Source organism: Hippocampus comes, unplaced genomic scaffold (assembly GCF_001891065.2).
Source record: "Hippocampus comes isolate QL1 unplaced genomic scaffold, H_comes_QL1_v1.1 scaffold7, whole genome shotgun sequence".
In the NCBI taxonomy this organism is placed as follows: domain Eukaryota; kingdom Metazoa; phylum Chordata; class Actinopteri; order Syngnathiformes; family Syngnathidae; genus Hippocampus; species Hippocampus comes.
In genome coordinates, this window is record NW_017842060.1 from 5,103,431 (window position 1) to 5,115,208 (window position 11,778).

General features: G+C 42.3%; 3 protein-coding genes across 9 annotated transcripts in view; 1 reads left to right on the forward strand and 2 right to left on the reverse strand.

The window, feature by feature from the left end:
• Positions 1 to 377, reverse strand: part of ndufb6 (NADH:ubiquinone oxidoreductase subunit B) — a 1,785-nt gene extending 1,408 nt beyond the window's left edge. The window contains exon 1 of the mRNA XM_019862499.1: positions 101 to 377. Coding sequence (XP_019718058.1) covers positions 101 to 280 — 180 coding nt within the window. The 5' untranslated portion in view covers positions 281 to 377. The remainder of the gene's footprint in view (positions 1 to 100) is intronic.
• Positions 378 to 913: 536 nt separating this feature from the next.
• Positions 914 to 4,363, forward strand: LOC109511410 (uncharacterized). 4 transcript variants are annotated; one of them, XM_019862493.1, is made up of 3 exons: positions 914 to 1,047; positions 2,983 to 3,247; positions 3,559 to 4,363. In XM_019862493.1, exons 2-3 carry the CDS (start codon positions 2,984 to 2,986, stop codon positions 4,228 to 4,230), a joined length of 936 nt encoding a protein of 311 aa, XP_019718052.1. In that variant the 5' UTR covers positions 914 to 1,047; position 2,983; the 3' UTR covers positions 4,231 to 4,363. The 4 variants fall into 4 exon arrangements, with proteins under 4 accessions (XP_019718052.1, XP_019718051.1, XP_019718050.1 ...); XM_019862492.1 differs by lacking the exon at positions 914 to 1,047 and adding an exon at positions 1,190 to 1,423; XM_019862491.1 differs by lacking the exon at positions 914 to 1,047 and adding an exon at positions 1,430 to 1,699.
• Positions 4,364 to 4,464: 101 nt separating this feature from the next.
• Positions 4,465 to 11,243, reverse strand: LOC109511411 (G-protein coupled receptor 4). Of its 4 annotated transcripts, none has more exons than XM_019862498.1 (6): positions 10,977 to 11,243; positions 10,698 to 10,850; positions 7,632 to 7,874; positions 6,463 to 6,812; positions 5,075 to 5,368; positions 4,465 to 4,990 (listed from the first exon to the last, which is right to left on the reverse strand). In XM_019862498.1, exons 4-6 carry the CDS (start codon positions 6,793 to 6,795, stop codon positions 4,841 to 4,843), a joined length of 777 nt encoding a protein of 258 aa, XP_019718057.1. In that variant the 5' UTR covers positions 6,796 to 6,812; positions 7,632 to 7,874; positions 10,698 to 10,850; positions 10,977 to 11,243; the 3' UTR covers positions 4,465 to 4,840. The 4 variants fall into 4 exon arrangements, with proteins under 4 accessions (XP_019718057.1, XP_019718055.1, XP_019718054.1 ...); XM_019862496.1 differs by having other exon boundaries at positions 4,465 to 5,368; positions 7,632 to 7,687; positions 7,812 to 7,874; positions 10,977 to 11,241; XM_019862495.1 differs by having other exon boundaries at positions 4,465 to 5,368; positions 10,977 to 11,242.
• Positions 11,244 to 11,778: the final 535 nt, after the last annotated feature.

The following is an 11,778-nucleotide window of genomic DNA, read 5'->3' on the forward strand; positions in this document are numbered from 1 at the left end:
CCTGTCTGTATTCCTATTTGGAACAAAAATGCAGAAATATCTGCCTATCAACGCAAAGCATATATTAGCGTCGCTGCGTGTTAGTGTTAGCATCACTCACGTAAAGCCTCCACAAGCTTTTGGGCTCGAGAAAGCCTGCCCAAAACTTGGCGATGGTACCGGGTGGTTTCGCCTGTACGACGGGCTCCCTCGGACTGAGTTCCTGGTCCTTCAACCATTGCCTTCGGAGCTTGGTGAGCTGCTCTACACGGAGCTTCTCGTCTGGAGTGTAGCCAGACATGATCGTTTATTAATCTGATATTGTTCAACAACCTCAGCGACACTCCAATGACACCATGGAGGACGTCACGTCGGAACCGGAAACGGATTCGGCGACTGCAGGAGTTCAGTTAGCGACACCTGCTGCACAGGATGATTATATGCAACAAACGTCTGTGCTGTTTGCATTCGTTGTACAACTCGCTTTATTGTGATAAATAAAATGTGCACGTTAAGTTGATTGGACACTCTAAATTGTCCATAGGTGTAATTGTGAGTGTGGAGTGTTATTCGTCTTTGCGTACTCTTGAGATTGGCTGGCAAGGGATGGTGTACCTCGCCTAATTGTGAATGTGGAGTGTTATTCGTCTTTGTGTACTCTGAGATTGGCTGGCAAGGGATGGTGTACCTCGCCTACTCCCCAAAGTCAGATGGTGATAGGCTCCACCTGTAGTGCGCCCACGACCCTCGCCGAGGATACGCGCATCAGATCATGGATGGATGGCATTGATTGTAATTGATTGCTTTATTCCCCAGCTATTCTTCCACCACACATTTAAGACTAACAAGTAGTAACAACATCTTGGATGTAAGCTATGTCCAAACTACAGTGTCAAAGCGTGAATCGTGATGTTCAACAACGACGACACACGCACTGAAAACGTCACAGACAGTAAAGCGTTTGTATGGACGCATTCATTGCGGTTGCAACTTGCACTCATTAAAGTAGACTAACGTTCCGTCTGATACACAAGATCATTTGACCTTAATCAGTGATTCCAGATCCAGGTATGATGTTTAATATTTAAAATATTTTTGATCAAACATCAAAACACGCCGTTGACAAATTTAGTTTACCTTTCCGACATGGTGGATTTGTGGACACTCGAAATTTTATAAACTGATATATGAGCGGTCCGTTTTACCTGGAAGTTATGCTTAGTGCGTAGCAATAATTTTGATAGTTGACATTGGGAGTTAAGAAGATTTTGTTTGATAATCCAAGTTTAAATGACAATTCGGGCTGTGTTTTTATTGTCCCCGCCCCCGCCTCAGCCAAAATATTTTTAATTTCCGAGGGTATTGGAACGCCACATACTTTATAGGGTCAAGTTCCTTTTCTCTTTTCTGCCTCCAGGAGACGGTACTAACGCTAAACCCCAAGGTAGGGCGCGGTTATGAGCGGCATCGAAGAGTAGCGCCTTTGTTTTGTTTTGTTTTTTTTGTTTTTTTATTGTCACTTTTGGGACGAAATGTGCTAGTTTCACTTCTCATTTGTTACTAATGTGTGACGAAAGTGGCTTTCATGTCGCGTGATTGTTGCTCTTTGTGCCTTTCACGAGACACTGCATCACGAACCTGAAGTAACGCAAAACAGGTCGGTTTGAGCCTTTTGTTTTTTTTTCCCCTACATGCTGTTTGCGAGGTTTTTCAGCACAAGGTAGGCTTGGTTATTAAATGATTGGTACGGAGCCCCTTTAGTGGCAGGGTATGGCCCACAAATATCCTGATTCAACGTGACGTCACGCTACCTTTTATTTTTCCGTATTTGTTAAACTGTAGTAACCGATTACCACTCTGTGGATTAGAAAATAATGTTTATTTTTCTCAAACCCACAACCCTGTCACCAGAGGGGTTCCGTAGTTTTTGCGATGAGAATAGCCAGCTAACGATTGGCTCCTCGTCGCGCATCACGTGATCACCGTACCTGACTAATGACTCACTGGCGCATTCAGATGTCCAACTATTGTTCGTAAAAATGTTTGTGTATTTCCTTGATATTTGCGTATGCGCCATCTTGTTTTCCTGCTACCATTGCATTGTGGTTTATGTATTAACCTATCGAGAGGCCATCGATGCTCACTATTAGTAAAGTAATAGTGCACCATGAGTAATTTATTTTGAGTGCGCAACATTTTTTTTCTTTTGGACATTCGGACACCCCTACAAAAAGCCACAACCCCTTCGTAGTGCACCTTATAGTGAATGGTGTACTCGGAAAGGAATTATGAAGTTTGTTGTGGTTCCGGTAAACGCAGAAGTCTTGATTCAACAACTTAAAGGGACAGACTTCAAATAAATAACAAATCTCCGTTCACGTCATTTTTTATGGCGTGTCGTCATCCGTGGAAGTTAAAAACAGCTTGTCTAAACAAAGAAAGACATTTACAGTGAATACTGTATATTAAAAGTCTACACACCCCTGTTCAAATGCCAGGCTTTTGTCGAGGTCAATCGAACAGTTCAACTCAGACACTAACAAAAGTGACTTCCATTAAACAGTTTAATTTGACTGGTTAATTTGAACCCCAGTAATAGTTGCTTGTTCGTTTTTTTAAATTAAAATTTGTTTTGAAGTTCCGGAATGATTTATCCCAATCTCTTTTGTGTATATAACAAAACAAAATGGCATTGGAACAGGGGTCTGTAGACTTTTCATATCCCTGTATCCTTTTTCAAAAAGAGGGTGTTAAAGCAAAAAGTCACCAGAAAAATAAAAAATATAGACACCTTTAAAATAATTCATAAATAAAATCCACTGGTTGGATGTGACATTTGTTGCCTTTTTTTTTGTGGGGCAGTGGTGGGTGGGTCGGGGGGGTAATGTCAATGTGTTAGAACATTACAATGTAGATTTAAGTCAATTGTGAAACACAACTTTTTTTATTATAGCTGCCCTTAAAAATGGCTACAATGCCCTCTCCACCCTCCTGATTCCACAGGATGTCTGTCACTTCGCCCCGCCATGTTGTTTGGGAGTCGGAACGCCTTGTGGCTTACCTCCACCCTCGGCCTTGGACGCCCGGCTCTGTGATCCTTGAGCGCCGCGTGCCCGGAACAATGGCAGGCAGCATCTTTCACCTGGAGGAGGCGGAGTATTTATCCTGGATGCTGGGGGCCAGGGCAGTGGCACAGCTGCTGTGCGAAAAGCTCGACGTGCACCGGTGTGCCTTGGTCACAAGACCACATGTGGACAGACCCGCTCAGGTGTGCAACTCCTTGAGTTCAAAACCACTTTTAAATGGTTTATCATTTCTAGACTTTGGTCAAGCTTCTTCCAAGTTGGTGACGTTACACCTCCCTATTGTAAGTCATGCAAATTGAATGATCATAAAAACTTGGAATAAATATTTAAAATTTTATACCTGGTTAACATGGGATAAAGTGGCAACTTTTGCCAAGGCTTTTTTTCTTTTTCTTTTTGCAATCCTTGAAAACATATCCTCTCTGCCAGAGTAATTATGGCCAAAAGCTAGTTATGTGTGTCATGGTGAATTACCGTCACTTTAATCTTCCAGATACGTATCCTCCCGCTGCACGGTCTGGATGCAGAATGGTGTCCTCACCAGGCAGGTGATGAGGAACAGCACGCCCACGATCCGGGGTACTGCACCTCCAAGACGGCGCCTCGGTGGAGCGACGCCCGCCTGAACGAAATCCTGGCCAAGGTCCGTGCCAAACTCCCCAACCCGGACGCACCACCCAACCTGACGTTCCTGGGAGACGACCAGTCTCATCCCGGCCTATTCTCACGCATCGTCCGGGGCGAGGAGCAGCAGTGGCGTGTGTGGGACGACGAGGGCCACGTGTCTTTCCTCACGCCATTCCCCAACTCGCCAGGCTTCACCGTGCTCGTGCCACGGCGCCCTCTGTCGTCCGATATATTCGGGCTGAGTGAGAGCGACTACGAGGGGCTGGTGTTGGCCGCCCGCAAGGTGTCTCATCTGCTGGAAAAGGGTTTGGGTGCGTGGGGCGTTGGGCTCATCTTTGAGGGCTTCGAGATTGATTACGCCCATGCCAAGTTGATCCCGCTGCTGCAGCCACCGTCTGCCAGGGAAGAAAATCTCCGCTTCCAGTCGGCGTGTCAGCAGTGTGTACACTCGTATCCCGGTTATGTCACCTCAGAGGATGGACCCGGAGCATCCTTGGAGAGTTTGGAGGAGATATACGCCAAAATGGCCTTAAAGTAAAAAGAGTGCACTTCTATAGCGCTTTGTCGACACCAAATGTTGCCCAAAGTGCTTTACGAAGCCTCACATTAACCTATTCACATAAAGTAGAACTGTTAACATTGAGGTTGTCATTAAAATACATTTTGACAAAGTTGTTGTTGGTAATTTCTATACTTCGCATTTGAGCTCATTTATGGCCAGTCATTTTTTCTTCAGTATTTCTGCATTGTGCTGCAGTGGTACCTGGACTAATTTCCTGTCATCATACAAGACTTGCATCTAAGTCATCTTGAGAACCCCAAAAACAAAAATAGTACACTAAAATGTTGTACTTTATAAAAACATGCAAGGACAACACATTATTACCGTTTGTGTGAATCCTGATAATTGAATGAGGATTGTCCTGCTGCGAGGGTTTCTAACGCTGGTCACCAGGGAGCAAGCAGCGCATAAACATATTCCACATAGGTTATTGATGAACTGCGGCATTCTTGCCGGGGCGAGAGAAAATAACATGAAAACCTCTCAAAGAAATAAATATTCAAGTTCGAAGGGCTTAGTACGATGGCAACGGAAGATGGCTGCCAAAAGGCGCGTATGCACCATTGTTAGTCCGTTAGTTTATACATCAGACGTCGACGTGGTGTGGCGCGCTGGCTACGCAGCACCCGCAGCCCCGACCACCCACGCACTCCATCTTGGTGACGTAGAGGAGCGGCTCCACGCTGCAGCTCATATCCATGATGGAGTACACGCTGATGCTGATCTGGCAGCGGAACTGCATCAGGGAGTAGTAAGGCGCAAAGGGCATGAGCACGGGCGGCAAGTAATTGATCACGATGATGGCCAGGGCGATGAGCACCATTTTGAGGGCCTTCTTCTTGGCCGGGTGCATGACCTCCTTGCCGGCCACGGAGCGGCGCAGTACCCAGATGACGGAGATGTTGCACAGCACCATGACGGCCAGGGCGAAGAGCACCACGCCGCTGAACACGCCGTTGACGCTCATGGAGCCGAGGATGCATTTAGCCAGGGCGTACGCCGCGATCACTGCCCACGCCACCAGCGAGATGCCCGTGCGGATTTTGTGGTCCCGGATGCTGGCGAACAGCATGGGGTGGACCACCGCCATGTAACGGTCCAGGCAGACACACACCTAAAGGAGAGGAATCGTCAAATCAATAATACATCGCTTTTAGGGAAGCGGTGTCCAAAACTGTCACGTTGCGGGGTGGTGGTGGACCCAAAAAGCAGGCAAGAGGGAGGAGCAGGGTATATTTGATGAAGTGTATTGATAAAACACAGAAAACTAAATCCTAAACAAACAAAGTCCAAAGTATCAAACAAAACACATGACTGAAGATAAAACATAACACTGACCAAAACATGACTGAAACAAACATGACAGCAAACAAACATGACAGTAGCACAAACTACAAAGCAACAGCAACAAACAAACATGACAGTAGCAAAAAGCAACAATGACCCGACCAAGATTGCTCGGGCTGGGAGTCCTTTTAAAGCTACTAATTATCTAATGACCAACGGGTGTGCAGCTGCAGGGGAGCCCTACAGTGCCACCTGTTGGTCCCAAACCGAATTATGACAAAAACTATGGCCCAAGGGCTAGTTGAGGCCCATCATCCATTTTACGGCGGCCTGCAGCATATCCAAAAAATGACATTTGTCATGGATATGGAAAGATGAACAGGGGTCCTAGAGATTCACCTGAGGGGAGGGGAGGCCCAAAATTATGAGGGGCAACTTGCCTTTGATTGACAAGTTTAACTGTTGGAAAATAGTCCATTTGAACCCCTCCCCCCTCCACCAACGATCGTTGATGATGAAAAAAATTGACAATAATATTGAATGTATAACACATTTTGTCATGAGTCAGGAGACTCAACTGCCTCCATGTTGTTCCCGCACTCCCCTCGGCCCTGCCTCCCTCAGCATCTGTCTTCCAATTATTGCACTTGAACAATTGACTACCTTGGCTTTAACCCGCAACAATCAAGTGCCCTTGGTTGTCTGTTGTTGCTATTTAATGTTTATTTGTTCATATTTATCTGCCAATATTTTTAGCTGTGTGTGTTTCAATGCACTGCATATTTGCACTGTGGTTGAGAGAGTAATTTCATTTGTGATTTGTGCTGTATGTTGCACATAGAGCATATTTGACAATAAAAACTGACTTCACATCAAATCCCGATGACAGACTCGCAGATTCCATATTGCCGTAACACTCACCAAGAAGAGCACCCCCGCGTCCTTGACTCCATACGAGAACCTCTGCAGGTACCAGATCCGCGCGTCGTCCAGCAGCAGCGAGTTGAGCAGCTCAGTGGGCATCATGAGACAGAAGTACGCATCCAGGATAGCCAGGTTGAGGATGAACACGTCCGAGGTGCAAGGGTTGCTTTTCTTGGCGGCGATCTGCCAAATGACCAGGCCGTTGCAGGGGGCCCCAACCACCAGGTTGAACACCTTGATGCCGTAGTAAAAGACAAAGCCGTACGGGGCCACGGCGCACATTTGGTATTGGTACCACAGCGGGGGTGCGAACGCACCACTCGAGTTCATCTTGGAGGGGATGGAAGCTGATGGGATGAAAGGGACAAATAGGAAGTTAAGTATTCAGTTTCTCACATAGGATTGAAAAGGGATGAGAAAAATGAAGAAAAAATGGTTTCAAATTTTTTAATCAGAAAAAAAAAAATCCTAAATTGTAATGTTGGTCATTTACCGACAATAAAATGTGATGACAAAGTTGAAATTGAAAATATATATATATGCTGTAGTCGCTGTCAAGGACAATACTCACAGCCTACAAACTTATTTTACAACAAGCTCTTTATATGTTACGATCATTATTTTGGCTATTTTTTTTTAAATATTACAGAAAAAAAATTAACTGTCAGTGGATGTATATTGTTGACAGCTAATAGCACCGGTGCCTCATTCATATTTAAATGTTTTCAAATGCGGAAAAAAATCCACAAACATAAGAATCCAGTTGCCTCCATTCAGCCTTTATCAGGTATAACATGATTAAGAATCTGCATACACACCAAGAATACAATTTTAATAACATTGGTATTGATATTGTGACAATTTTACAGATCAAGATAAATGCACAGTTTTATGCATTTAAATCATCATTCCATGTGAATAATTTTAAAAGCCCTAATTATCCAAGATATAATCTTTACAAATAGGAAAAGCAAATTATTTAGTTTGACTGAGAAAAAAAGTTGAATCGTATTAGATAACCTTGTATTATTAAAAAAAAAAAATGCCCAAAGACTATATTGTCACATCATTTTAAAGTTCACAGTGGTCAACCAAGCTGAAGGGATGTTTGGGAAAAAAAGGAAAATTAACTTTGACATGGGAGACACAAAAACAGCAATTCTTACCTTAATGACGGTTGCAGCGGCCTCAAGTCAACTGCTAGGTTAGGAACTAGAAATGTCTATGCAGATCATCAGCAAAAAAGAAACACTGTGCATAGGATGAATTCCAGCTGGTCGGCCATTGGTTGGTCCGGTAAACAAAAAGGGGTGTGGTCAAACTCTCAAAGTCCCCCAGGACGTTACCTTTACCTCGTCTGTCCGCGTGTGTTGGTAACTGGAGCTGATTCCGGGTCTTCATGCCTCTGGCTGTTTGGTGCAAACAGGTGACGCAAGCTGAGAAATCTAAGGCAACGTCTTACAAGCATGCTCAAATTTTAAAAAGCCTGCTGGGAATTAAAAAAACAAAACAAGTTAGGCAATTAGAATTTAAAATTGGCATCGGGCGTGCAGTGATGTAGTGTCCTACCTGATCCAGTTGATGGCACTAGAGTGAAAAAAGTTTTTTTTTTTTTTTAATCTTGCAGTGTGCATTTTATACTGAATACAGAGTAGCATTTCAGTGCTAAAATTAATGTGTTCAGTGGAACATCGAAGGTAGAGCCCCCTGGAGAACATTAGCGGCTAACCGCTACGTTCATGTTTTGTAATTTATGCCAAGTAGTGTTTCAGGGGTAAGAAGAATTGTATGTAGCGGAACTTCAAAAGTGGAGTTCAGGGCTCATATAAGTATTAGCAGCTCGGTGGCTAGCCTTTTCGGGCATGTTTTAAATTTAAGGCAGATTAATGTTTTCAGTAGTGAAGTATGCTGTGGTGAGCTGCTATGGACATTTTTTTGGTATTTTATGCAGAATATTGCTTTAGTAGCAAATGGATGTATGCAGTGGAACCTAAAAAGTCCACACTAACATTAGCAATAGCAGCTTGCGGCTTCAGTAATGTTTGAACTCTGCACAGTGGAACCCAAAAAGTGAATTAGCATGAGCAGCGGGCTAACTTGCCACTTCATGTTTGCATTTTGTCATGTTTCAATGGTGTGATATAAGCAGTGGAACATGAAGCACACTACCTTAGCATTAGCGGCTAACCAATACGGGGATGTTTTTGTGTGATATAAGCAGTGGAACATGAAGCACACTACCTTAGCATTAGCGGCTAGCCAATACGGGCATGTTTTCGATTCAATATTGAATAGTATTTCAGTGTGCAGTGGATCTCTCTTTCTCTCTCTCTCTCTCATATATTATATCTATACAGTATCTATATCTATATCTATAGATATAGATAGAGAGAGAGAGAGAGAGAGAGAGAGAGAGAGAGAGAATGTCAAACTTGATCCGGGAATGGAATTCTTCTATTTTGATTATTCCCAATGCAAAGACTTTTTTTTATATGATGTGAAATATGATGGCAAAAGACATTAAGCACTTAACAAGGACATGATATTTTTATTCCATACACTCAAGATAGTGATTAAGAGCATATTTTGTTACAAATAACTTAGCAAATAGCATACATCAGTTTCAGACCAAAAAAAAAAAAATATTATATTAGGATCAACCTATCCCAAATAAACTTTGCCATCACGCAAACACAAGACTTCTCAAACTGCAGGAAAATGACACGGGGGCTTTTTCACTATCCAAAGTAGGACTGTCTTTGTTCTACATGTTCTTCAAGAACAGTATGTTTTCATTTCATATCGCTGCAACAAATGTCATTAAGAGCAGGATTAATCTGCGGTACACTTCATGAGAAAATGCGGATTTCACGCACAAGTAGATAGTAAGAAGATAAGCATGAATCAAACTTTTTTTGTGAGGCAAATGTACAACCATGTGGGTCATTTTCAAGATTACAAAGTAGGGTTTTTTGACATCACTGAAAAGAATTCAGAAATGAGAACACAGTGAAATAATTATGAGAATAATCTCAAAATACTGACAATAAAGTTATTTTGAAAAAAAAAACAAAAAAAAAACAACAGCTGAAACACATTGCAGAGAGTGAGCCATTACCAACACTTTTGAATATTTTTTGGGAAAATAAACCAATAAATAAATAAGACTCATGTGGTGACTGATTTGTGAAAAAAAAATATTAAATTGACCATTGACATCGTAACTTTCTGCCTGACAGTGACGGTTCATTTTTACAACTATTTGTATATATTTTTTAAATTAACAAAAGCTCTGTTATTGACTGGCAACCAGTCCTGGCAGTACCCTCGCCTGCCACTCAAAGTCAGCTGGGATAAGCCCATAATAGTGCAAAAAACAGAAATATCTTGATGAAACACTTTTAGTTTTAAGGGGAATTGAATTAAGGCGTAACTTACATTTTTTAAAAAAAGGATATTTAAAACAATAAAATTACATTACAAAAAAAGCGTACCATAAAGAGACCAAAAGGGTCAAACTAATCGTTTTACGTCAAACAGCTCAGAATGTGATTGAATAAATAGTATCATGTAGTATCATGACAAAAAAAAAAATCACAATTTACTAAGAAGAAAAAAAAGGAAAAACGTGACCTTTCATGAATTATATTTTATGTCGTGATTCTTGTCCGATCACATTTTTCCTAAAAAAATACATATAATTTAAAAAAATTGTATGCAATGAAATGTTTTTGTTGATTTTTGGGGGGGGGGGGCTGACTTTAATCTCATCACGTTGTCATGTTTTTTTTTTGTTTTTTTTTGCCCCTAACACTCCATCCTGTACATCATTGATAAATATCTATGTGACAATACTGTGACAAAGGCATGAGTTGGCTAAAATATATTCTCTCACATGAAATACATTGTCATCTTTCCTGACTTTGCCTTCATAGAAAATTCAAGTGCTTTTTAAAAGGTCGCAGAAGGACAGGCAACATTGATCAACGTGACGCTAGGACGGAAAAAAAAAATTCAAGTATTATATAAGGACAAAAGCAAGTTTTTGAGCAAGTGTGTATAATTTTGATCTGATGTTCTTTACATCCTCCAACGACATTAAAGGCGACTAAACTGAACTTGAAAACCAGTTTTGTTATGTATTGACGCAAATTTCACACTTTTCGTCAGACAGCGGCGCTATTTAAAGAAGGGTCAGTGCAGCCTTAAGCGGCGGGAGTGGTGGAACTCACCACTTTCATCCGGCGGTTGATTCGCGTGTGCCGCCATCATGTCGCCGTTGCCAAAGTCCCGTGCACTCTGAAGCGGTAGAGGCACGTGTACTCCATGTGACCCCAGTTGCTGAGGACGCGCAGCTCCACCACGCGGTAGATCACGTCGCTGGACTGCGTCGGGCCCCAAAAAATGTTTTAATGGGTATGCAAAGAGGCAAGCCTCACGTCTGCTTCGAATTTATAATCAAAAGTTAATGTTATGACCCACTGAAGATGAAAAAGGGAAAAGAAACTCACGGGCAGCTCAAACGTCTGCGTGGGTTCGCCGTCCTCGTTGTATCTGAATGTTCCCAGCATTGTTCCTTCTTCCACCTCATCCTTCAAACCCTGGGAGCAAAGGTAAAAAAAAAAAAGTCATATATACTAATGGGTGAGGTCCACTTTGGCAGTTTTGAACCGGGAAACAATCCGTGTCAAAACAATGTGGAGTACAGTGTAGCTCCGCCCACCACCTATTAGTGATGAGTATAGTGACTACTTATTGGCAAGTATTGTTGTTTTTTTTTAGTGGAAACAGCGTTTGTCCACTGTAGTGACTACTATGCATGAAAGGTTTAACTACTGTCTTGTCGTGACCGATGCACAATTTTCACCTTGAATGACCATCGTGTTGCTCTTTTTTTGTGTGCCTGCCTTGGCCACCAGTGGGGTTAAAATCAGGGGATGTCTTCAATATTTGTCAAAGGTGGGCTTGTGAAGCCGTATGAGACTATTTTGTGACCAGACTTCTTGCAGCTCATCAGTATGACACTAATATTAGTTTTTCTTTGCGGACGATACAATACATGACTGTGAATGCTGTTAAATTGCCTGTCTACGCGTGTTGCTGCATCATTTGTGTTTAATCCATTGCATAAAGGGTTGTAGCGCCCCAATAATAGATGTTATTTAGCATTGCCGTTAACCCAGCAGAGCTGGAAGCCTATTTTTGGAAATAATTTTTCACTATTTTCGGAATCACTGCTAATTGTTAAGTGAGTTAACTACACTTCCACCATCCTGTGCTCTCAACTCATTACAAAAAAAAAAAAAAAAATCA

Bases quoted from the DNA above. Each gene is read 5' to 3' on its own strand.
- LOC109511410 (XM_019862491.1), top strand. From the start codon at position 1,671: ATGCTGTTTGCGAGGTTTTTCAGCACAAG. The intron at 1,700-2,982 runs GTAGGCTTGGTT...CTGATTCCACAG, and splicing joins GCGAGGTTTTTCAGCACAAG to GATGTCTGTCACTTCGCCCC. The intron at 3,248-3,558 runs GTGTGCAACTCC...TTAATCTTCCAG, and splicing joins ATGTGGACAGACCCGCTCAG to ATACGTATCCTCCCGCTGCA.
- LOC109511411 (XM_019862495.1), bottom strand. From the start codon at position 6,795: ATGAACTCGAGTGGTGCGTTCGCACCCCCGCTGTGGTACCAATACCAA. The intron at 5,369-6,462 runs GTGAGTGTTACG...CCTCTCCTTTAG, and splicing joins ACGCGGGGGTGCTCTTCTTG to GTGTGTGTCTGCCTGGACCG.